Genomic DNA, 23,725 nt, shown 5'->3' on the forward strand with positions numbered 1-23,725 from the left:
TCCACCTCCATTCTCGGCTGCGGCTTCTTCCTGATTGTCACAGTCACCGGATCTGTCGCATCTGGGGGGAACGCCCGAGTCGCCCAAGTCCCCTTCTCCCCACCCGCCCGCAGCGCCCCCAGGGCGCTGGAGATGGCGACTCGCTGCAAACGCCTGCCTCATGCCTCTGTCTTCACTTTCCACACATCTCCGGGAGGGGACAGCCGGGCCTCCGGAAGCCGCATTTCCACCCACGCACTTTCGCGGCGGGTTTCTGGCGCGCAGGCCGGAGCCTCAAGTCCCGCCTTCCGCTGCCCCCCTTCACTCCCACTGGGATTGCCGCGGGGATTCAGGACTAGAGGAAGGAGGGAGATGAAGCAGGCAGCGAGGGCAGCGAGAGCCCAGTGAGGCCGGACCGGTCCGCCGCGAGGGAGGGTGCGCGGCCGCCCGCAGCCGGGGTTCCTGCCTGGGATTCCTGCACCTTGCAGCGCCCCGGGCCGCGCTCACCCTTTCCCGCGCTCCGCTCGGCGGCCAGAGCGCGACCAATCGGCTTCCGCAGTAGAGAGCAGCCGTCCAATGAGACAAAGGGACGCGGCACCCCGCGGTCCCTCGGGCCGACGCACAGCCCGCTTACCCAGAACGCGGAACTCCCGGCTGCAGGCAAGGGTCCCCCCAAAGTCGCGCGTGCAGGCGAGTGAAGGCTAGGTCTGGGACGAGCTCTTCTCTTGGGTGAGTTACCCCTTTGGTCCTGGCGCTGACTTAAGAGTTTGGAGAAAATGTATTGACGGTCACAAAGGAGAAAAACCTCGGGCTGGGGCGGGGGGGCGGGGCGAGAGGGGACAGCAACCCGTAAACCGGAATACCCTTGTTTCCTGAAAAGACTGGGGTTTGTCCCTGGAAATCTAGAGCAGAGTCAAATAAAAGGATGTAATATTTCTTTCGCAGTGCCCAAGGGGAGAGCAGGTTCTAATCTTAAAAGCTGATGTGGTTCTGAAGACCCATCGTTAACTTTATGAAAATGTTTCCTAAGAAGATCAACCTCTTTGTGTCTAAATTCTGGGTGTAGCATTATGACAACAATTATGTTAAACGTGTTCTCTTGAGTGAGCTTCTAGATAAAATACTCGATACTCTCGGTGACAAATGGTGACCAGGTTCTCCAACATGTTCATCATGAAGAGAAAGTCATCTACAGTCACATCGCTTGCTGACTACATTAATATGGCTTATCTTCTCTTTTCATGAGCATGAATTTACTATACCAGGAAGCTTTTGCCCAGGGACATGGAAGTTGCAAATATCTTTACTGTTTATTCCAGTAACTTCCCCAAAGACCGCAGCACTCTTCACTTAAAACATGAAAGCACAGTTTCCAAACCTTCTTGAAAATCCTTGCCTGTCACCCACTGGTCCTAAACTGTCACCCGAGGCTTACCCTATCCTAACCAATCCCCCACATAAAAGACCCGACTTAAACCAGACTTCAAAATCTCCATAAAGAGTCCAACCTTGCTCTCCCCTTTCTGAGACGCTACGGAAGTTCTGCTCCCCATAACCTCAAGAAGCCGCGGACTTAGCTTTACCAACAGGCGGTTCTGTCGAGATTTCTGGGAAGCAGCACTTGACATCCTTGGAGACCTCACAACACCGAGCGGGTTTCTGCTGCCCTGTCCCTCTGAGGTCCCTTGAACTCTGTCCAGCGCTGTGTGAACTCAGTGGCGGGGAGACTGTGTCTTGCATGCGGAGGTTCATGTCCAGCTTTGTTGTTGTTGTTGTTGCGTTCCCCCAAGTGCTGAGTTTATTTTGCCCTTGGGAGTAAAGAAACCTTTTAAGGAACCCTTTTGATTTTCTGACCAAAAATTTAACAGGTCTGTGTTTGACGAAAATCCGCCTTCTTAGCCATACAGTGACTGGTCTCTACCCGTGTCAGCCTTCGCTGTCCTTGTGCGAGAGAAAAGCTCAAGGGAAGAGACGAGGCGTAGACGCCCACGTCTGGTTCTCAAACCGGCCGTGGGGACGGAAGACCTTGGGAAGATTTTGTTTCAGGCTGGAGGGACGGAGACAAACACGCTAATGCTTTATTCTGGAGACTCCCCCCCCCCCCCCACCCCGCCACCGACGGACAGGCCCGCTTCCCGGGTGTCCAAAGAAGCAAAGACTCAGAGGCGGCGGAGGGGTGAGGCTGTTAGAAGCCGGGCAGATAGGAGAGTGGAAGGACCCCAACAGCCCGCCGAGCAGCGGATCGCATGGGGCAGGACACCTTCTGGAACCTCAACCCCCGCCTCCCGCCCGCGCGCCCCAGCTCCGGCCCGCCCAGCCGGCCCCGCTCGCAGGGACGCCCCTCCCAGGCCAGCTCCCCGCCGGAGCTCAGAGGCCTTGGTTTCCTCCTATAAGCACCGAGCTCGGCTGGGCGCGGGATTCAAGTCCCGGGTGCTGGCGGCCGGCGAGGAGTGGGTGAGCGCGCGTGAGCCCCCGGGGCTGGGGCGGAGGGGCTGGGGTCGCTGGCCTGGGCGGGACAGCGCCGCCCACCCGCGGGGCCCAGATTTGGGCCTGGTTTGATTTCCGTGGCTGCAGCTTGTCCCGCCACGGAGGCGGGGTGGGGGCGGCGGTGGCGGCCTTGCAGGGGGGCCTAGGTCAGCCGAGACCCGGCCCCTCTCCTGCAGTCTGGCTCAGCTCTGTGCACTTGTTCCAGAGAAGAGAGGGCGGAGAAGGAAAGAGGAGGAAGAAGAGAGGGAGAGAACTAGGGGAGGAGTGGGAGAGGAAGGGGCGAGGGGCGAGGGGCGAGGGGGGGCGGGGGGGTGCCTAGAAGGTGGAGAAGCCGGGGGAGGGTGAGGAGGTAAGAGGAAGAGGGGAAGAGAGATGGGTTCGGGAGGAATTCCAAGGGAGAGCCTCTGGGTGGGCAGGAAATGGACCAAGAACAGGCCGCATATCTTTATCTCCTTACTCGAGGACATAGGGCAGCCCTTCAGGTCAGCAGAGCCTTCTCCAACTCTGAGAGCGGGCTGCAGTAGGAGGCCCAGCTAAGGACATTTCACCTTTGCTATTACGGGACTCACGCTGGACACCGGAAATGATGTTGGGGGGGAATGTTAGGGTGTTTTCTTAATCTCTTGCCCCTGTCCACTGTGAATGCTGGAGTTAATCCCAATGTAGTACAAAATTCGCATTTCTTTCTGTCTACTTTATATTCCTTTTTTGGTCCATATGTAATTACCACTCTTAAATCTCCTGGGTTCTCACTCAGTCCCTAAGATTGGGTCATCATCAACTGACACACTGAAATCGCAGATTTCTTAATTGTTGGACAGTAAGTCCTTGCCTTCAAGGATCTTACAACACAGCCCAGTGATAGGTATCTATTTTGTTTTCCCAGGTTCTCTGCTGTTGAAAAAGTATCCCTGTGGTAAGTATATTGATACAAAATAATAATAATAGTAGTAATATGTACTGGGCAACCTGTTATGTGCCAGGCACTGTTCCGAAAGTCTTTTCATGCATTGTATTTTTTAATCTTCACAAGGGAGTCAGATTCCACTACTCCTTCCGTGTTAGAGCTGTGGACAGTGAGATGGACAGGGGTTAATTAACATGCCCACGGTCAGGTAGCTAGTAAATGATAAGCTGATATTTGAACCCAGGTGGTCTTATAAAAACTACCCTTGATGCAGCACCTTCAGATTCTGTAGCTCACTTAGAGTCCTTGCCTCATTTTACAAACAGGAGAGTTAGGCTCAGAGACGCTGGAGTTTCCTGGGCAGCTCATTAGCAGTAAAGAATGAAGCCACAGCTCCTGCTCCACAGTGAAACGGTTAGGAGAACAGTCATTGTCTTTAGAGAACTTGCCCTTGACCAAAAAACAGGTGGGCTACAGCGTAACAACATGAAGCAGCAGCCGGGGAGTTGAACGCTCTGCAGATAGCTTCTCTGTTCTTTTTAATAAATCAGGGCTTTTTCTAGAATGAAGGAGACTAAAGAGACATAATAATTAAAGACGACTAATGCACCTCGATTGGATGGTCAAATAAATTAGGATTGTGATTAGGCAAGAAAAAGTTCTTAATTTGTAGAGCTGGAAAGAGATAATTAGGGATAAAATGTTATGATGTATCTAAGTGTAAAATAATCTAGGAAAATAAAAGGATGATGCAAATTTATCCAAAAAATGAATCATCATTAACTCTGTGCGATAGGCGTATGCAGAGTCATTATCCTATTCTCTATTTTGTTGTTGTTCCCATTTGAAAATGTTCGTAACCAAAAGTATACTTTCTGGAGCTTTGTGACCTTGAGTAAATAGCTTAATCTCTCTAGATGTTCAAGTTTTTTATTCGTAGAATGGAACTAATAATACCAATTACACAGAATTGGAAAAATTAAATGAGGTAATTTATTAAAAGGAACTTAGGATAGGTCATAGCACCTCCTGTGCTTGCTCCGTTCATTCATTGGATCTTTACAAATGTGTCCTTTTTTTTTTTTTTTAAGATTTTATTTATTTATTTATCAGAGAGAGAGAGCACAAGCAAGGGGAACAGGAGAGGGAGAAAGCAAACTCCCTTCTGAGCAGGGAGCCCGATGCGGGACTTGACCCCAGGACCCTAAGATCATGACCTGAGCCGAAGGCAGACGCTTAACCGACCAAGCCACCCAGGCACCCCACAAATGTGTCTTTATTGAGAGATCACCACATGCCAGGCTTCGTGGTACATGTTGGGATCTGAAAACAGAGCTGCTGCCCTCCCTGGCTTTTGTTCTATTTATTGCTAATGAAGATTTCACGGTTTTATTTACATTGTTCATTCTCTCCTGGGGAGACATCAGAGGAAAGATAGAAGGGAAAAGTATCCCTTTAAACAAACCAAAAAACCAAGCAGCAACTAAACTTCTTGACTTCTTGACTTCTAAACTTCTTGACTTCTTGACTTCCCAGGCAAACTCTCGTCCTAAGATGATTTTGTCTTTATGGCTCTTTTCCCATCCATTCCTCTGTAATCACACCATCCCTGTGCCATTAAATGGGGGCCAGATTTTAATCTCCGTGTAACTAGAACACACTTTTTAATTCTCATACTACAAACCCTTCTGCATTTGAATTCCATCTCTATCACATGGCTCCGGCCTTAAGGGTCACCTACCTCTTCTGAGTTACAGTTTCTTCATCTGCAAAAAGCAAATACACCAGCTTTGCATGGTTTCTGGGGGAACTGGCAATCGGAGACAATTTCTTTCAAGTATTTAGTGTGGTACCTACCAAGCAGTGGTCTATAAAAGGGAGCTTTTATCATCGAGTGATCGTAGTTGTTGGGTCAACTATTTACTTGCTAAGTTAACATCTCTTAGCAAGAGAGGGATGCTAGAGGCCAAGGGGAGGGGTGGGATGTGGGGTCCCATCAATGTTATCTTCTACAATTAACATAGCTATGAAAATACCACTCTAACTTGAACTTTTTTGAAGTTAGAGTTTAGAGTGAACTGTCTCTTCACCTTCAAACCATCATGAGCCCTAAGAAGCGCAGGTCACAGATCGCATTCGATGAGAAGAGAAATAGGAAAATTGAGCACTATTTCTCTCAGGTATGTTTGTAAATATGTCTATTTACTGTTTATGGAATATGCCAATATGAGACATAGCTCTTCTTGACACTGGATTCATAGTTCTTTCTGCCAAGAAATTGCCTCCTTGTAGGTTGACGATATTAAAGTAAAATCTTTCTCATCCATTTTATTCTTTTAGTGTTAATACAGGTCTTGGCCACATCAAAACAGCCTTCAGTAAAAAGCTATTGTAACACTTCCTGAACAAAAACAATGAATCTACTATAATGTATTACAGTCAACTGTGGAATAAAAAAATCAATACTATTTCAAAGAATGAAAATATATACTATCTCAAATATAGCTAATCTCTTTGATCACAGTAATAACCTACATTTGTACTGTGCTTTCTAGTGTATGAAACAAATTTTAAAATAATCATCCTTCTCATAACCTTGTTAGGCAGGGAGGGAAGATTTTTATTATCCTCAGTTTATTTATGCAGAGAGAGAAATGCCTTTTTGCTTGAGACATAAGTGAAGGGAAGACTTACATTTACTTTTACTGACATTAGGGCTCTTTCTAATAATGGGGCTCTGTTATCATATCAAACCGTCAGTTTCTTTCCTGAGTCTGAAATCCTCCTTGCGTTTATCAAGAAGCAGGCTAGGAGAATTTTGAGAATTGGAGTATGCAATGTAAAAGCTTTCCTCTGTTTTCTTTCATCTGGTTGTAACTGAAATATCCAAGTATCTAGGAAAGCTGAGACAAGCCTAGTTATGCTTCTCTTTGTCCTACTTCATGACAGAGCCAGCCAATAGCCATGTACTACCCAGTTCCCTTACTTGAAAATGTCCGTATCTGCCTTAGAATCTTCTGAAGAGCTGGAAATCCATTACAGTGTCCCAACAAGGATGTTTCTGACAATGCTGGGCTGAAGAGATGCTCTCTGAGAGTTTGTTTTGTTGTGCCCAGAGTGAACGTATATTACCTTATGCTCCTTTTTTTTTTTTTTTGGATCCAGAATATTAGCACCATTACAAAGAAGGGAAATAAAAGTTAATCTCTTAATGTGCCAGTCATCGTGTTGGGTATTGTCACCTATGACGTTACACTGAATCTTTACAACCATCCTGCCCTGTTATTTCCATGACCAGCAAGTTCTGTCCACACCAATGCCATGATGAATACGACTTGGGCGACAATGTCTCATTCAGGCATAGAAATCAAATGCTCTTAATTTTTCAGGGAATTTCTAATATATGATGAATCCTCCTTGTGTAAGGTTGTATTCAGAGTTTTAAAGGATGTAACATTTATTTTTAGGTCAATAAAAACCAGGAGTAAGGTTGTATTCAGAGTTTTAAAGGATGTAACATTTATTTTTAGGTCAATAAAAACCAGGAGAATAATTCTGATATTCCTCAAATGAAGATGGGTGCTAGGAAAGGTCCAAAAGATATAACTAACACCCAGGCTCAAGGACCCAAAGACCAGACTGGGCTCCCAAAGAAGACAATTTATATCACCTTGGCTGTGAACTCCAGAAAACACGTGCTCACACACAGTGAAGGGGATAGCTTATATGCAGCACTCAACACGTTAAAGGCTGTCGAGAAGGAAATAAAAACTCAGCAGGGCAAAGAGATGCTGGTGCTTGGCACGGAAGGCATCGAAGGATACATCAATCTTGGGATGCCCCTCAGTTGCTTTCCTGAAAGCTGCCACGTCCTAATCAAATTTGCCCAGAGTAGAAGTAGACAGAAAGAAGGGAGCCCGGTATTTGGCCGGCATGACAAGGTATCCCCTGACTGTGTCAAATTTTATATTCACGTGATTGGGAAGAGAAAGAAGAGGCTAGTCAAGAGCAGGCATCTTCACAAAGAAGGGTGCAAACTCTGTGTCTACGCTTTCAAAGGAGAAACCATCAAGGACGCAGTGTGCAAGGACGGCAGGTTTCTCTCCTTTCTGGAGAAAGAGGACTGGAGACTCATCAAAAACCATGACTCCATTCTAGAAAGCACACAGACTGTTGACAACCTAGAAGGCGAGCTCTTTGAGATTGAAGTTGAAAAAAGAATGGGCTTTGGAGCAGGAGCTTCTCAAAATTCGGAGTCAGAGGAACGAAACACCTCTGTGTTGAGAGAAGAATTTGTGGCTCAGTACCCCAGTTTGCAGAGAGAAAGTGAAAAAATCAGAGATAACTTCAAGAAAAAATTGGAAAAGAAGAAGAACAGAGCTTCATTATTTAAACTACATAAAGTAAACTTTGGGAAACTGACAAGAAACTCTACCCCAGTTAAAATGCACAAACTTCTTTCTCATCTCAGTGACTCAGTTGGGTACCTGTCGTGGGACAACAATGGAAATAAGGGTTCTGCCACCTGCTTTGTTTTGAATAAGTTGTTTATTTTAACTTGTCGACACGTGGTAAGTGACATTGTGGGAAAGGGAATAGACCCAAGTAGGTGGGCAGACATAATTGGTCAGTGCGTAAGAGTGACTTTTAGTTACGAAGGGCCCCCTGAGAAAGAAGAGAACTGCTTTTTCGTTGAGCCTTGGTTTAAGGTATCTGATGCCACTCTCGATTACGCGGTTCTGCAACTGAAGGCCAATGGACAGCGGGTACCTTTGGGACTCTATTCTAGAGTTGCTCCTGCGCCATCTAGTGGGCTCATCTATATCATCGGCCATCCGTATGGAGAGGCCAAGTCTAGTGATGGTTGCACCGTGATCCCTCTGGAGCAGCGACGGGAGAAATTTCAGGAACATCCTCAGCCTAGAGGGGGAGAGAATAGCAGTCATGACATGCAGTATATCCATATGTACACTCAAAGAAGCTTCCAGAAAATAGCTTACGATCCTGATGTGATTACCTATGACACTTCTTTTTACTTTGGGGCTTCTGGCTCCCCAGTGTTTGATGCAAAAGGTTCATTAGTAGCCATGCATACTGCTGGCATCACTTACAATCGCCAAACTGGGTTATCTCATATCATTGAGTTCGGCTGTACTATGGAATCCATCCTCCTTGATATGACGCGAAACCATTGGCAGTGGTTTACAGAAGAATGTATAAATCAGCCAAATACAGAACAATGTGTTGATCCGCAAGATGTGGAAATGGTGAGTGAGGAGGATTGAAGATGGTGAGAATTCAGCCTATTTACTGGCTTCCAGGGGATTACCCAGGGAGTTGGTATTCCACAGGCAATGGTGATCATTTCCTAAATTCCAAAATGGTTACTTTTGTTTAAAAAATTGCCATTATAGAGCACTTCGTACACACCACTTCTCTAAAGACATGAAGACTATAATCCTAACACGTGGGCTGTTAACCCCCTTTTAAAGTCAACCAACGGTCTTTCAAGATATGTCTCCAAAGGCAAAGGAAACAAAAGCGAAAATAAACTTTTGGGACTTCATCAAAATCAAAAGCTTCTACACAGCAAAGGAAAGAGTCAAGAAAACAAAGAGCAACCCACGGAATGGGAGAAGATATTTGCAAATGACAGTACAGATGAAAGGTTGATATCCAGGATCTATAAAGAACTCCTCAGACACAACACACACAAAACAGACAATAATATCAAAAAATGGGCAGAAGATATGGACAGACACTTCTCCAATGAAGACATACAAATAGCTATCAGACACATGTAAAAATGTTCATCATCACTAGCCATCAGGGAGATTCAAATTAAAACCACATTGAGATATCACCTTACACCAGTTAGAATGGCCAAAATTAGCAAGACAGGAAACAACATGTGTTGGAGGGGATGTGGAGAAAGGGGAACCCTCTTACACTGTTGGTGGGAATGCAAGTTGGTGCAGCCTCTTTGGAGAACAGTGTGGAGATTCCTCAAGAAATTAAAAATAGAGCTTCCCTATGACCCTGCCATTGCACTCCTGGGTATTTACCCCAAAGATACAGATGTAGTGAAAAGAAAGGCACTCTGTACCCCAATGTTTATAGCAACAATGGCCACGGTCGCCAAACTGTGGAAAGAACCAAGATGCCCTTCAACAGACGAATGGATAAGGAAGATGTGGTCCATATACACTACGGAGTATTATGCCTCCATCAGAAAGGACGAATACCCAACTTTTGTAGCAACATGGACGGGACTGGAAGAGATTATGCTGAGTGAAATAAGTCAAGCAGAGAGAGTCAATTATCATATGGTTTCACTTATTTGTGGAGCATAACAAATGGCATGGAGGACATGGGGAGTTAGAGAGGAGAAGGGAGTTGGGGGAAATTGGAAGGGGAGGTGAACCATGAGAGACTACGGACTCTGAAAAACAATCTGGGGGTTTTGAAGGGGTGGGGGGGGTGGGAGGTTGGGGGAACCAGGTGGTGAGTATTAGGGCATGGATTGCATGGAGAACTGGGTGTGGTGCAAAAATAATGAATACTGTTATGCTGAAAATAAATAAAAGAAAAAAAGAAAAGAAAAGTCAACCAACGGGAAGAATAATGGGATTGTGACACAAACCGCATGTGCGTGCGTGTGTGTGTTTTCCGTGTCTTCTGTGCCTTCCCCTAAATTCAGTTGCTTGAAGGCAGTATCTAACACGTGTTCATCTCTTCATTCCCAGTGTCTGGAAGATGGAAAGTAAATGCTTAGAAAATGTGTGGGTCAATCTATAGCACAATTTTTGGGCTGCTGTTCATCTTAAGTGAGGAACTAAATGCTTGCTTAGAAATAATCTCACACAGAATCTTTAGGATTTCCCAAATCTTCATATTACTAAAACTCAGGATGCATGTGTTCTGAAATTCAAAGGGTAAAACATTATTCTTGTATTGATTAGTCTATTCAGGCAAAGAAACTATCGTAAAGATTCTATCACTGTGATCTTAAGTCCTTGGTTTTTACCTTTTCTGTTCAAGATCACATAGTGCATTACATTTAGATGTTAATGTTAATGTTAGGCTCCTCAATTTCTCAGACTTTGACTAGTGATCTTGACAGTTAGAAAGAGTGTACTTCTCAGGTGTTCTGTGGGATGCCTTTCTGTTGGAATTTGATGATTAGACTGGTGTTGTGGGGTATGGAGAGTAAGACCAGAAGGGCAAAGTGCCTTTTCACCATATGACATCAAGGGTTTGCATATCCCTTTGACATATTCTCATCAGTGTGTTGTTTGCTTCCTGTTTGTTTGTTTGTTTGTTTGTTTTGAGTACTTTCTTATGCTGTGGTCCATGCTCTGCTTGAAAATTTCCTGCCCCAGCCCTAGAATCAGCCATTTCTCCAAGGAGCCCTGGAGAACAGTATTAAAAACCAAGATCTGGGTACTAAGTATGCTTGTCGCTATTGGATGTTCTTTCTTTTATGCTCGCTCAGCAGACAGAGAAAAGACATATGTGTGTGTTTATTAGCTTCTGTACAGTCACCCTTCCCAGCTTATTCTTGATCTTGCTTTCTGGGGCTCTGGTTTCCTGTGGTCAGATGATCTTCCTTCTGACTTATCGCCCGAAGGTCAATGGTAGCCGAACGCTGGGTGACAGCACCTAGGTCGGCCAGCTCATTTCCTCCCATCAGGCAGGCATTTTACCACCTCACGTCACCATAACAAGGAGGAGGAGGAGTGCAGTAAGGTATTTTGAGAGAGGGAGAGAGACAGCATTCACATCACTTTTATTCCAGTGTATTGTTAAAATTGGTCTATCTTCTTATTAGGGATTGCTAATCTCTCACCGTGCCTCATTCATACATTAAACTTCATCATAGGTGTGTGTGTGTGTAGAGGAAAAAACAGAATATATGCAGGTTTCAGGTATCCCCTAGGGGTCTTGGAAAGTGTACTCCGCAGATGAGGAGGGCCGCCGCAGGTACCATGTATCTGCAAACATTCTTACGTGTGACTGGATGTATCATAAGCTGGACATTCTTACTGATGTCTCCCACTGCAGTCCAGTCCCATTGGACTGGATCATTTTCGCCTCCTCCCTTGCTTATCTGGGAACTCCCAGTCGAACAGGGAGAAACCTGGCTTCGACCATCCCCAACCCACTTAATTGTTCAATTTGGTTTTCATGCAAAGCGGCATCAGAATTGTTCACCTGTACTGGTGGGAGGAGGGGTTGCGTGGTCAGTTACAAAGCAGTGTGTATGTGCCATCTCCTTGCCTCTAGTTCTTAGAGACTCACTCCCAAAGTGACTGGGGTCAGCACCTGTCTGTCCTTCCACACCACGCAGCGAGGTGTTTTGCACATTTGCAGTGTAGTTGGAGTCTTGTCACTGTCTCCACTCTTTCCTCTCACTTCTCAGCCTAAGTGACGTTTAAAATTTGCATATCTTGGGCGACCGACTCTTGGTTTTGGCGCAGGTCCTGGTCTCTGAGGGGTTTCAGGTTCGGGTCCCAAGTGTGGCTTTGCGCTCAGAGCCGAGTCTGCTGGGGGACTCTCTCCTTCTCTCTCTGGCCCTTCGTCTGCTCATGCTGTCTCTCTCTCAAAATGAATAAACGAATAAATCTTTTTAAATTTGCGTAGATCAAGGTTCACTGTCCATGCTGTGAGTTCTGTGGTCTTAACAAGTGTATAATGTCATGTGTGCACCGTTACAATGTTGTACAGAATTCTTTCACAGCCTAGAAGTCCCCCAGGCTTCACCCACTTCTCCCTCCCTCTCCCCTGCACCCCTTAGGGATCACGGATGCGTTTACTGTCTTTATAGTTTTGCCTTTTTCCAGAAGGTCCCCGGAGTAGAACCCTACAGTAGGCAGCCTCTTGAGCTCGACTTCTCTCGCTGAGAATATTCAACAAAGGTCGTGTGCGCTGCATCTTTTTGTGGCTTGAGAGCTCATTTATTTCATTCCTGCCACTGACTACTGTTCTCTTGTGCAGATATACAACCCTTTGTGTACTCGTTCACCTGTTGAAAGATATCTTAGTTGCTTCTGTGCTTGGTGATTATGAATAAAGCTGCTCTCTGCGTTTGCATACAAATGTTTGTGTGAACCCAAGTTCTCAACTCCATTGGGTAAATAAATACTTCAGTGTGATTCCTGGACTGTCTGGTGAGATTGTGCTTAACTCTGGGAAGATCTGCCAAACCATCTTCCGACGGGCATGGCCATGCGGTTTTGCCTTCCCAGCAGCAGTGGTGAGGGAGAGTTCCTACTGCTTCCTGTCCTCACTGGCCTTTTGTGGTGTCAGGTTCTTTTTTGGATTCGAGGCCTACTCATAGTATGGAAATACCTGGTATTCTTAAGGGGATTATGGGATTTATTTATGAAATTTGGGCTGTCTTGGATGTGTACAGACGTACAGTATGAGCCTGGAGTCTGTCAGGAGAATAAAGCCACTGAATTATCTTTATAGCACTTTGGGGCTCTGAACTTCTGAAAGTGAGAGAGGAGACCAGAAACCTAGGGAAGTATTAACCAGGACCCTTTTGTAGGAAGAAAAATATATTGATGTTTAGGTGACATAACAGAAAAAGTTAGAGGTTACAGGGGCTTGAACTGTGTTTCCCAGAAACGTATGTCCAAGTCCTAACCACTAGCACCTGTGAGTTTTGGGGAAATAGATTATGTGGATATAGTTAAGTTGATCTCTAGGGAGGACCATCCTGGATTTAGAGTGGGGCCTAAATCCAATGACTGGGGTCCTTAGCAGGGAAAGGAGAGTTTTAACACATCCTAGAAAGAAGGCCTTGGTGGGGGGAGGGGGAGAAGAAAAGGAGGATGTGCGGATCTGAGAAGCCAGGGAGGGGACGGTGGGGGTGATGGGCAAAGGGAGGGGGAGAAAGAAGACCACCGAGCAGATCAGTTTCCCTCCGGGCCCCAGCCCTGCGCAGAATCTTTTGGATTCTCCTCTCCCTCATGCCTCACCAGGACCCACTTTGTCACGCGTTTGCCGAGCCCCCAGTTCGCTCCAGTTCCTTCCTGGCCTCCATTCCACCTGTGGACTCTGCCCACGGTACTCCCTGCAACTAGCTTCGGGACAACTAAAACATTAAATGTTCATTCGGTCGACCCCAAACCACCAGCAGCTGCTCAAAACCAAAAATAAAAGCCGGTAGTGACGTTCCTCTCCCTCCTCACCCCTGCTGCCCTCCTTCCCCCCTACCAAAACCTCAGCTGCTTTTGGAGAAAGACAACTAGAGATGAAGCTAAGATCTCCCCGTCCCCAAGGGGGACCAAAGGCCATATACACTTGTGTCAGTACAGGAGGGAGGACCCAAATTGATGGCCAAATCACCAAACTACCTTGTCCCAGAAGAGGAAAAGCTTCCGGAGAACAGGACTGTTGGAATGGACTGAGGGATGGAGCGGATGCAGCTTGTGCAGGGGGCAGAAAGGGGTCCCTGGGCCTTGGTGCTCACCAGATACCCAGTGGTACACGGAGGGGAACTAGCTCTGGGGCTTCGGTGCGGACCCTGGAGCGAGAGGACAAAGAAGGGAAAGAGACTGACAACTGCGTTCTCTCCTCCCCAGCCCACCCTGCCCGCCCTCCATAACCTGACCCCACCACCTGGAAAGTCCCTTGACTTGTACTGCCCTTGAATGGGAAGAAAGCAGTCTGACTCAAGTAGTGGGGTTTAGGCAAGATTGAGGTGGGGGAGGAAAACCGAAGTGATCCTGTGGCTGGTGGCTTTGGGGGATTCGATGATCCCTGCTGTGGTGTAGCCCAGAACTCCGTCTCCTAAGTGCCACCGGGGATTCTCCTGTTAAGGAACCGCTTCATGTTGGACATGTGGCTTGTCCGCGAACCATTTCCCTGCCCCCACCCCCACTCCCACCCCACACCCCGACGATTCCAGTAAAAATAATACAGAATTTCCAAAGAAGAAAGAGGAAATCCCAGTTTGGGCTAACTGCGGGAAGGCCAGTGGAGCGCCCAGAGAGGCCATTTCCTGGTACAACGTCGCCACCTGCTGGATGTATCCAGTACCGCACCTTCTAAACAAAGCCCTTGACCTGTTGCTAAGCCCTCTTGAAACTGACCTCTGGACATCCGGAGGTCCCTTCCACCGGACTCGGACTCTCATTCACTGACAAAGGAAGGATCCAAAGGGGTTGGCAGTCAAATACAAACGGTATGTACATTCAGGAGCTCAGCTGGCCTGGCTGTGGCATCATTCTTGCATTTTACACACACAAAAAATGGCAATGGCTTTATCATCTGCATCAGTGCCTGCATTTTATTATTTTCCTCCAGGGAGGGAGTCTCCCTATTTTCTGATAGAATGCAGTCAGATCATCTTAATTCAGTCGAGTACAAAACTGACTTGAGACTGAGTCACAGAAGGCTCCGTCCATCTCTGGTTTGCTCCACTTCCAGAATTCAGTCCCAGCTGAGAGTGACGGAGGTACACTAGTGCATGTCCCCTTTCAAATCTTTAAGTCCCCCCCTTTTAAAAAAATCTCATCAGCACTAAAAGTCCTTAGAGAGCTCTGCCCCTACTTTTTATTGACTTAAGTGGGGGAGGACATGAATATAAATTAGTGCAGTCCTTAAGGATCTAAAAAATACAGGAAAAGTGGTCCCTGTCACATATGCATTTATTAGTTGATTCCTTGGAAAACTCGTAAGTCTGGAGAACAGCCATTGACTTCCACAGAGTCAAACCAAGTGGTAGGGCAGTGTGCCACATGTGTGATATCATAGTGTGATATCTTTGCTAGAGCAAATTAGCACTGCCCGAGGTACACGGTGTGTGGCCACTGACTGGATTAATGTGTTCTTTTCTGTCATTATCAGAAAAGGGGCTCCTAAGCAGTTCAGCTCACATGGAGCAGATGACAGTATATATATATATATATTTTAATTTTGCCCAAGACTATAGTAACACTTTCTTCTTTCAATATAATATAGATAGAAAAGGCCTGGACTATTTGTACTTCCTGCAGATCATCACATCAATCCACTCTGTCAGTGACATCATGCTAATCGGGCCACATGAGTAAGAAGTAGCCAACACATTAGAGGTCATGGTAGACACACATTTCAAATGATAGAAGATCAACTCTATGAAGAATCAGCAGCCCATGAAATCAGGGATGTGCTGGAACATCTCATCCAAAGAAAGAGATAATTCTTTTTTTCTTTTTTTTTTTTTAATTTTACTTATTTGACAGACAGAGGTCACAAGTAGGCAGAGAGGCAGGCAGAGAGAGAGGAAGGGAAGCAGGCTCCCTGCTGAGCAGAGAGCTCAATGCAGGGCTCGATGCAGGGCTCCATCCCAAGACCCTGGGATCATGACCTGAGCTAAAGGCAGAGGCTTTAACCTACTGAGCCACCCAGGCACCCAAGAGATAAGTTCTTGAATCTTGTGTACCTTTCTATGAAGAAGGGGGTACACTGTCTCTTTGGTTTCTGAAGGTAGCAAATTCCATACCTGCGTATACCTCTTTAGCCTGTTTAAAAGGGTGACAGATAGGCTGCTGGCCTTAATGTGAAGCTCAGGTTAGAGAAAGTTTCTGTGGACCTTGGCTATGATGAAAAAACAAAACAGTGCTGTTTCTTGGATGGTGCAGACTCACCTAACATATGCTATCACAAGTGTCAGATGAGAACAAAGATACCATGTGGAGTTGATGACAAAACTAAGTGGAAGAATCAGAATATAGACTCCTGGGGTTTTGCAGCAAGATCACATCATTTGCAGTGGAGAATTGTATGCCTTTTGCTTAGCAACACCTGGTGTGCTACTGTGCCCTGTTAAAAGTGGAACACGTCTCAAGACATCAAGTGACCACGCATCCAGAACTGTTCATTATGTTGTGAGCTCCTTTAGATTTCCCAAGTCATAATGTCAGGTGTGGCCAAAAACGTTCTCTTGTAAGATGAAAGGGGTACACCCAGGATGTGTAAGCAGGACAAAAGATCACAAGTCAGTTGCATGGGCGATGTGGAGAGCATCCCTACAAAGAGATCTACATCCCAATACCTGGACCCTGTAAATATGTAAATTACATGGTAAAGGGCAAATGTGGGGCATCTCTAATTGGCCATGTTAGCTTCTGAGCTCCCTGTTGGCCAAACCTGTGACAGGGCACAAGTTTGGGAGGTCACCAAGACCATCTTTAGGTTCAGTAATTTTGTAAAAGATCCATAGAAGTCAGAAAACTGTTATGTTCATGGTTATGGTTTATTACAATAAAAAATACCAATTAAAACCAGCAGAGGATATAAGAATATATTAGGAGCAACTATATTTCAGCAAATTTGACAATCTGGAAGAAATAGATGCATTCCTAGAGACATATAAACTACCACAACTGAACCAAGAAGAAATAGAAAACCTGAACAGACCCATAACCAGTAAGGAGATTGAAGCAGTTAACAAAAATCTCCAAACAAACAAGAGCTCAGGGCCAGATGGCTTCCCAGGGGAATTCTACCAAACATTGAAAGAAGAATTAATTCCTATTCTCCTAAAACTGTTCCAAAAAATATAAATGGAAGGAAAACTTCCAAACTCATCTTATGAGGCCAGCATTACCTTGATCCCAAAACCAGACAAGAATCCTATCAAAAGAAAGAATTACAGACCAATATCCTTGATGAACACAGATACAAAAATTCTCACCAAAATACTAGCCAATAGGATCCAACAGTACATTAAAAGGATTACTCACCACAATAAAGTGGGATTTATTCCCGGGCTGCAAGGTTGGTTCAACATATGCAAATCAATCAATGTGATACAATACTTTAGTAAAAGAAAGAAAAAGAACCATATGATACTCTCAATAGATGCTGAAAAAACATTTGACATAGTACAGCAACCCTTCCTGATGAAAACTCTTCGAAGTGTAGGGAAAGAGGGTACATACCTCAATATCATCAAAGCCATTGATGGAAAGCCCACTGCGAATATCATTCTCAATGGATAAAAACTGAGAGCTTTTCCGCTAAGGTCAGGAACATGGGAGGGATGTCCATTATCACCACTGCTATGCAACATAGTTCTAGAAGTCCTAGCCTCAGCAATCAGACAACAAAAAGAAATTAAAGGCATCAAAATCAGCAAAGAAGAAGTCAAACTATCACTCTTTGCAGATGATATGATACTATATGTGGAAAACCCAAAAGACTCCACTCCCAATCTGCTAGAACTTGTACAGGAATTCAGTAAAGTGTCAGGATATAAAATCAATGCACAGAAATCAGTTGCATTTCTATACACCACCAACAAGACAGAGGAAAGAGAAATTAAGGAGTCAATCCCATTTACAGTTGCACCCAAAACCATAAGATACCTGTGAATAAACCTAACCAAAGAGGCAAAGAATCTATACTCAGAAAACTATAAAGTACTCATGAAAGAAATTGAGGAAGACACAAAGAAATGAAAAAATGTTCCATGCTCATGGACTGGAAGAACAAATATTGTAAAAATGTCTATTCTACATAAAGCAATCTACACATTTAATGCAATCTCTATCAAAATCCTATCCGTTTTTTTCAAAGAAATGGAACAAATAATCCTAAAATGTATATGGAACCAGAAAAGACCTCGAATAGCCAAAAAAAAAGAAAGCCAAAGTTGGTGGCATCACAATTCCAGACTTCAATCTCTATTACAAAGCAGTCATCATCAAGACAGTATGGTACTGGCACAAAAACAGACACGTAGATCAATGGAACAGAATAGAGAGCCCAGAAATACACCCTCAACTCTATGGTTAACTAATCTTCAACAAAGCAGGAAAGAATGTCCAATGGAAAAAAGACAGCCTCTTCAACAAATGGTGTTGGGAAAGTTGGATAGCCACATGCAGAAAAATGAAACTGGAGCATTTCCTCACACCACATGCAAAAATAGACTCAAAATGGATGAAGGACCTCAATGTGAGAAAGGAATCCATCAGAATCCTTGAGGAGAACACAGGCAGCAACCTCTTCCTAGGAAGATTGCCAAAGGCAAGGGAAGCAAGGGCAAAAATGAACTATGGGACTTCATCAAGATCAAAAGCTTTTGCACAGCAAAGGAAACAGTTAACAAAACCAAAAGACAACTGACAGAATGGGAGAAGATACTCGCAAACAGGCTAGTATCCAAAATCTATAAAGAACTTATCAAACTCAACACCAAAAGAATAAATAATCCAGTCAGAAATGGGCAGAGGACATGAACAGACATTTCTGCAAAGAAGACATCCAGATGGCCAACAGACACATGAAAAAGTGCTCCACATCACTAGGCGTCAGGGAAATACAAATCAAAACTACAATGAGATATCACCTCACACCAGTCAGAATGACTAAAATCAACAAGTCAGGAAATGACAGATGCTGATGAGATTGCGGAGCAAGGGGAACCCTCCTACACTGTTGGTGGGAATGCAAGCTGGTGCAACCACTCTGGAAAACAGCATGGAGGTTCCTCAAAAAGGTGAAAATAGAGCTACCCTACAACCCAGCAATCACACTACTGGGTATTTACCCTAAAAATACAAATTTAGTGATCCGAAGGGGCACTTGCACCTGAATGTTTAGACAATGTCTATGATAGCCAAACTATGGAAAGAACCTAGATGTCCATCAGCATATGGATGGAAAAAGAAGATGTGGTATGTATATACAATGGAATACTATGCAGCCATCAAAAGAAATGAAATCTTGCCATTTGCAACGGCATGGATGGAACTAGAGGGTATTACGCTGAGCAAAGTAAGTCAATCAGAGAAAGACAATTATCATATGATCTCCCTGATATGAGGAAGCTGAAGGTAATGTGGGGGGTTTGGAGGGTAGGAAAAGAATAAATGAAACAAGATGGGATCAGGACGGACCCAAACCATAAGAGACTCTTAATGTCACAAAACAAACTGAGGGTGGAGGTCGGGAGCAAGAGGGTGGTGGGGTTATGGACATGGGGGAGTGCTGTGAATTGTGTAAACCTGGCGATTCACAGACCTGTACCCCTGGGGCTAATAATAAATTATATGTTAATAAAAAAATAAAAAATTAATTAAAAAAAAACAGCAGAGGAGTGAGATTTATTCCAGGTATGCAAGGTTGACTCAACCTTAAAAAATTAACTGATGTAGCTTATTAATGTAATGACATCATCAGGGTAAAGAAGAAAAATATAATCATATCAATACATTCAGAAAAAGCATTTGACAAATTACAATAGTAATAGTGGGCAACCTCCTTGGGTTGATAAAGAACATCTTCAAAAACCTACAGCTTCGCAGATGATATGATACTATATGTGGAAAACCCAAAAGACTCCACTCCAAAACTGCTAGAACTTATACAGGAATTCAGTAAAGTGTCAGGATATAAAATCAATGCACAGAAATCAGTTACATTTCTCTACACCAACAACAAGACAGAAGAAAGAGAAATTAAGGAGTCAATCCCATTTACAATTGCACCCAAAACCATAAGATACCTAGGAATAAACCTAAACAAAGAGGCACAGAATCTATACTCAGAAAACTATAAAGCACTCATGAAAGAAATTGAGGAAGACACAGAGAAATGGAAAAATGTTCCATGCTCCTGGATTGGAAGAATAAATATTGTGAAAATGTCTGTGCTACCTAAAGCAATCTACCCATAGCAATGTCTATGCTACCTAAATTGCACATTTAATGCAATTCCTATCAAAGTACCATCCATCTTTTTCAAAGAAATGGAACAAATAATTCTAAAATTTGTATGGAACCAGAAAAGACATCGAATAGCCAAAGGGATATTGAAAAAGAAAGCCAACGTTGGTGGCATCACAATTCTGGATTTCAAGCTCTATTACAAAGCTGTCATCATCAAGACAGCATGGTACTGGCACAAAAACAGACACATAGCTCAATGGAACAGAATAGAGAGCCCAGAAATAGACCCTCAACTCTACAGTCAACTAATCTTCGACAAAGCAGGAAAGACTGTCCAATGGAAAAAAGACAGCCTCTTCAATAAATGGTGCTGGGAAAATTGGACAGCCACATGCAGAAAAATGAAATTGGACCATTTCCTTACACCACACACGAAAATAGACTCAAAATGGATGAAGGACCTCAATGTGCGAAAGGAATCCATCAAAATCCTTGAGGAGAACACAGGCAGCAACCTCTTCGACCTCAGCCGCAGCAACATCTTCCTAGGAACAACGCCAAAGGCAAGGGAAGCAAGGGCAAAAATGAACTATTGGGATTTCATCAAGATCAAAAGCTTTTGCACAGCAAAGGAAACAGTTAACAAAATCAAAAGACAACTGACAGAATGGGAGAAGATATTTGCAAACGACATATCAGATAAAGGACTAGTGTCCAGAATCTATAAAGAACTTAGCAAACTCAACACCCAAAGAACAAATAATCCAATCAAGAAATGGGCAGAGGACATGAACAGACATTTCTGCAAAGAAGACATCCAGATGGCCAACAGACACATTTAAAGTGCTCCATATCACTCGGCATCAGGGAAATACAAATCAAAACCACAATGAGATATCACCTCACACCAGTCAGAATGGCTAAAATCAACAAGTCAGGAAATGACAGATGCTGGCGAGGATGCGGAGAAAGGGGAACCCTCCTACACTGTTGGTGGGAATGCAAGCTGGTGCAGCCACTCTGGAAAACAGCATGGAGGTTCCTCAAAATGTTGAAAATAGAACTGCCCTATGACCCAGCAATTGCACTATTGGGTATTTACCCTAAAGATACAAACGTAGTGATCCAAAGGGACACGTGCACCCGAATGTTTATAGCAGCAATGTCCACAATAGCCAAACTATGGAAAGAACCTAGATGTCCATCAACAGATGAATGGATCAAGAAGATGTGGTATATATACACAATGGAATACTGTGCAGCCATCAAAAGAAATGAAATCTTGCCATTTGCAACAACATGGATGGAACTAGAGCGTATCATGCTTAGCATAATAAGTCAAGCAGAGAAAGACAACTATCATATGATCTCCCTGATATGAGGAAGTGGTGATGCAACATCGGGGCTTAAGTGGGTAGGAGAAGAATAAATGAAACAAGATGGGATTGGGAGGGAGACAAACCATAAGTGACTTTTAATCTCACAAAACAAACTGAGGGTTGCTGGGGGGAGGGGGATTGGGAGAAGGGGGTGGGATTATGGACATTGGGGAGGGTATGTGCTTTGGTGAGTGCTGTGAAGTGTGTAAACCTGGTGATTCACAGACCTGTACCCCTGGGGATAAAAATATATGTTTATAAAAAATAAAAAATTAAAAAAAAAAACCCTACAGCTAACATACTTCGTGGTGAGAGACTTGATGCTTCTCTGCTAAGATCGGAAACAAGACAAGGATATCTGCTCTCACCTCTTCAGCATCGTACCAGAAGTCCTACCTAATGCATTTTGACAAGAAAAAAATGCAAAAGTGATACTAATTGGGAAGAAAGAAATAAAATTATCTTTACTCACAGATGACATGATTATCTATGTACTAAGTATAAAATCCCAAAGAATCAACAAAAACAACATTTCTAGAGCTAATAAGCAATGATAACAAGGTTGCAAGACACAGGGTTACTATACAGGAGTCAGTTGCTTTCTTATCCATCAGCAATGAATAGCTTAAATTTGAAATTAAAACAATGCGTATTAGTGTATTAATAAAACAGAGAATTCTACCAAACTTTTAAAGAAGAATTAACACCAATATACATAAAAATTTCCAGCAAGTAGAAGAGTGTGGAATGCTTCATTTTATAAAGCTGATATTACATTGATATCAAAGCCATACAAACACAGTAGAGAGAAAGAGAGAACTACAAACTGGTTTCTTTCATAATGCCTCCAAAGCCTCAAAATATTAACAGTTAGAATCCAGCAATATATTAAAAGCATTACTCACCAAGACTAAGTGGAGTTCATTTCAAGGATATAAATCTGGGTCAACATTTGAAAACCAATCAATGCAATCTACCATATTAACAGACCAAGGAAGAAAAATCACATGAACATATCAATCGATGCAGAAAAAAAGATCTGATAAAACTCAATAAATGTTCGTGACCAAAAAAAAAAAAAAATGCTTAGAAAAATAGGAATAGAGGAGAATTTCTTCATTTTGATAGAGAATATTTGAAATAAACATCTAGTGGGGTGTCTGGCTGGCTCAGTTTGTGATCTTATGGTTGTAAGATCGAGACCCACATCAGGCTTGACACTGGGTGTGGAGTCTGTTCAAGACTCTCTCTCTCCCTCTGCCCCCTTCACTTAAAAAAAAAAAAGAAAGAAAGAAAAGAAAAAAAGAAAAGAACTACAGCTGATATCATATTTAACAATGAAAGACTAAATGCTATCTCCATATGATCAGAAACAAGGCACAAGAGTGCCCATTCTCACCACTGTATTCAACATAGCACTGGAAATTAGAATTATAATATGGTAAGAAAGGGAGGGAGTGTGGAGACAGTGGTTGGGTTGACATTGGGGAGGGTATGTGCTATGGTGAGTGCTGTGAAGTGTGTAAGCCTCACGATTCACAGACCTGTACCCCTTGGGCAAATAATATATTATATATTATTAAAAGAATTAAAATTTTAAAAAAAGAAAGGAGGAAATAAAATAGTCCCATTTCCAGAAATGTGGAAAATTCCAAGGAATCTGCAAAAGAACTCCTAGACCTACACCTGGACCAATAGGGTTAGAAGAAACCAGGTAAATGTACAAAATTCCATTGTATTTCTACATAGCAACATACACGTGGACAAAAAAATGAAAACTACAATGCCACTTACATGCACATCCCCAAAAACAAAATACTTGGGCATAAGTTTAACAGAACATGTATGGCACATGTATGATGAAAGCTACAACATACTAATAAAACAAATCAAAGATCTAACTAGAGAAGCATATTGCGTTCCTGGGTTTGACAACTCAGCATAGCAAAATGATGTCAGTTCTCCCCAGACTGATCTACAGCTTCAGTGCAATTCCTCGAAAAATCCCGGTCAGTTCTCCCCAGATTGATCTACAGCTTCAGTGCAATTCCTTGAAAAATCCTGGCACATGTATTTGCATATAGACAAGATTATTCTTTTATACAGAAATTAAAAGAACTAAAATAAGTAAAAAACATTTTTGGAAGAGAAGAATGTAGTGGGAGGAACCAGTCTTTATATATTGAGTATATAAAATATACCCAATTTATAACAAGACATCACACAGCTTATTCACCAGCACTCTGTGGCACTGGTGTAAAGAGAGACACACAGATCTGTGGAACAGAACAGAGAAACCAGAA

General features: G+C 43.6%; 1 protein-coding gene and 1 long non-coding RNA gene across 2 annotated transcripts; both read left to right on the forward strand.

The window, feature by feature from the left end:
* The first annotated feature begins 621 nt into the window (after positions 1-621).
* Positions 622-8,953, forward strand: FAM111A (family with sequence similarity 111 member A). The gene is made up of 4 exons (XM_032358991.1): positions 622-708; positions 3,353-3,382; positions 5,439-5,553; positions 6,904-8,953. The coding sequence occupies exons 3-4, from the start codon at positions 5,476-5,478 to the stop codon at positions 8,656-8,658; spliced, it is 1,833 nt and encodes a 610-aa protein (XP_032214882.1). The 5' UTR covers positions 622-708; positions 3,353-3,382; positions 5,439-5,475; the 3' UTR covers positions 8,659-8,953.
* Positions 8,954-9,905: 952 nt separating this feature from the next.
* LOC116599225 lies at positions 9,906-14,588 on the forward strand. Its single transcript, XR_004289287.1, has 2 exons — positions 9,906-12,629; positions 13,363-14,588. It is a non-coding gene; the product is annotated as an uncharacterized LOC116599225 (long non-coding RNA).
* Positions 14,589-23,725: the final 9,137 nt, after the last annotated feature.

Source organism: Mustela erminea, chromosome 9, assembly GCF_009829155.1.
Source record: "Mustela erminea isolate mMusErm1 chromosome 9, mMusErm1.Pri, whole genome shotgun sequence".
Taxonomy (NCBI): domain Eukaryota; kingdom Metazoa; phylum Chordata; class Mammalia; order Carnivora; family Mustelidae; genus Mustela; species Mustela erminea.

Coding starts and splice junctions, on each gene's coding strand:
- FAM111A (XM_032358991.1), top strand. CDS start 5,476: ATGAGCCCTAAGAAGCGCAGGTCACAGATCGCATTCGATGAGAAGAGA. Junction 5,554..6,903: donor TTGAGCACTATTTCTCTCAG/GTATGTTTGTAA, acceptor ATTTATTTTTAG/GTCAATAAAAACCAGGAGAA.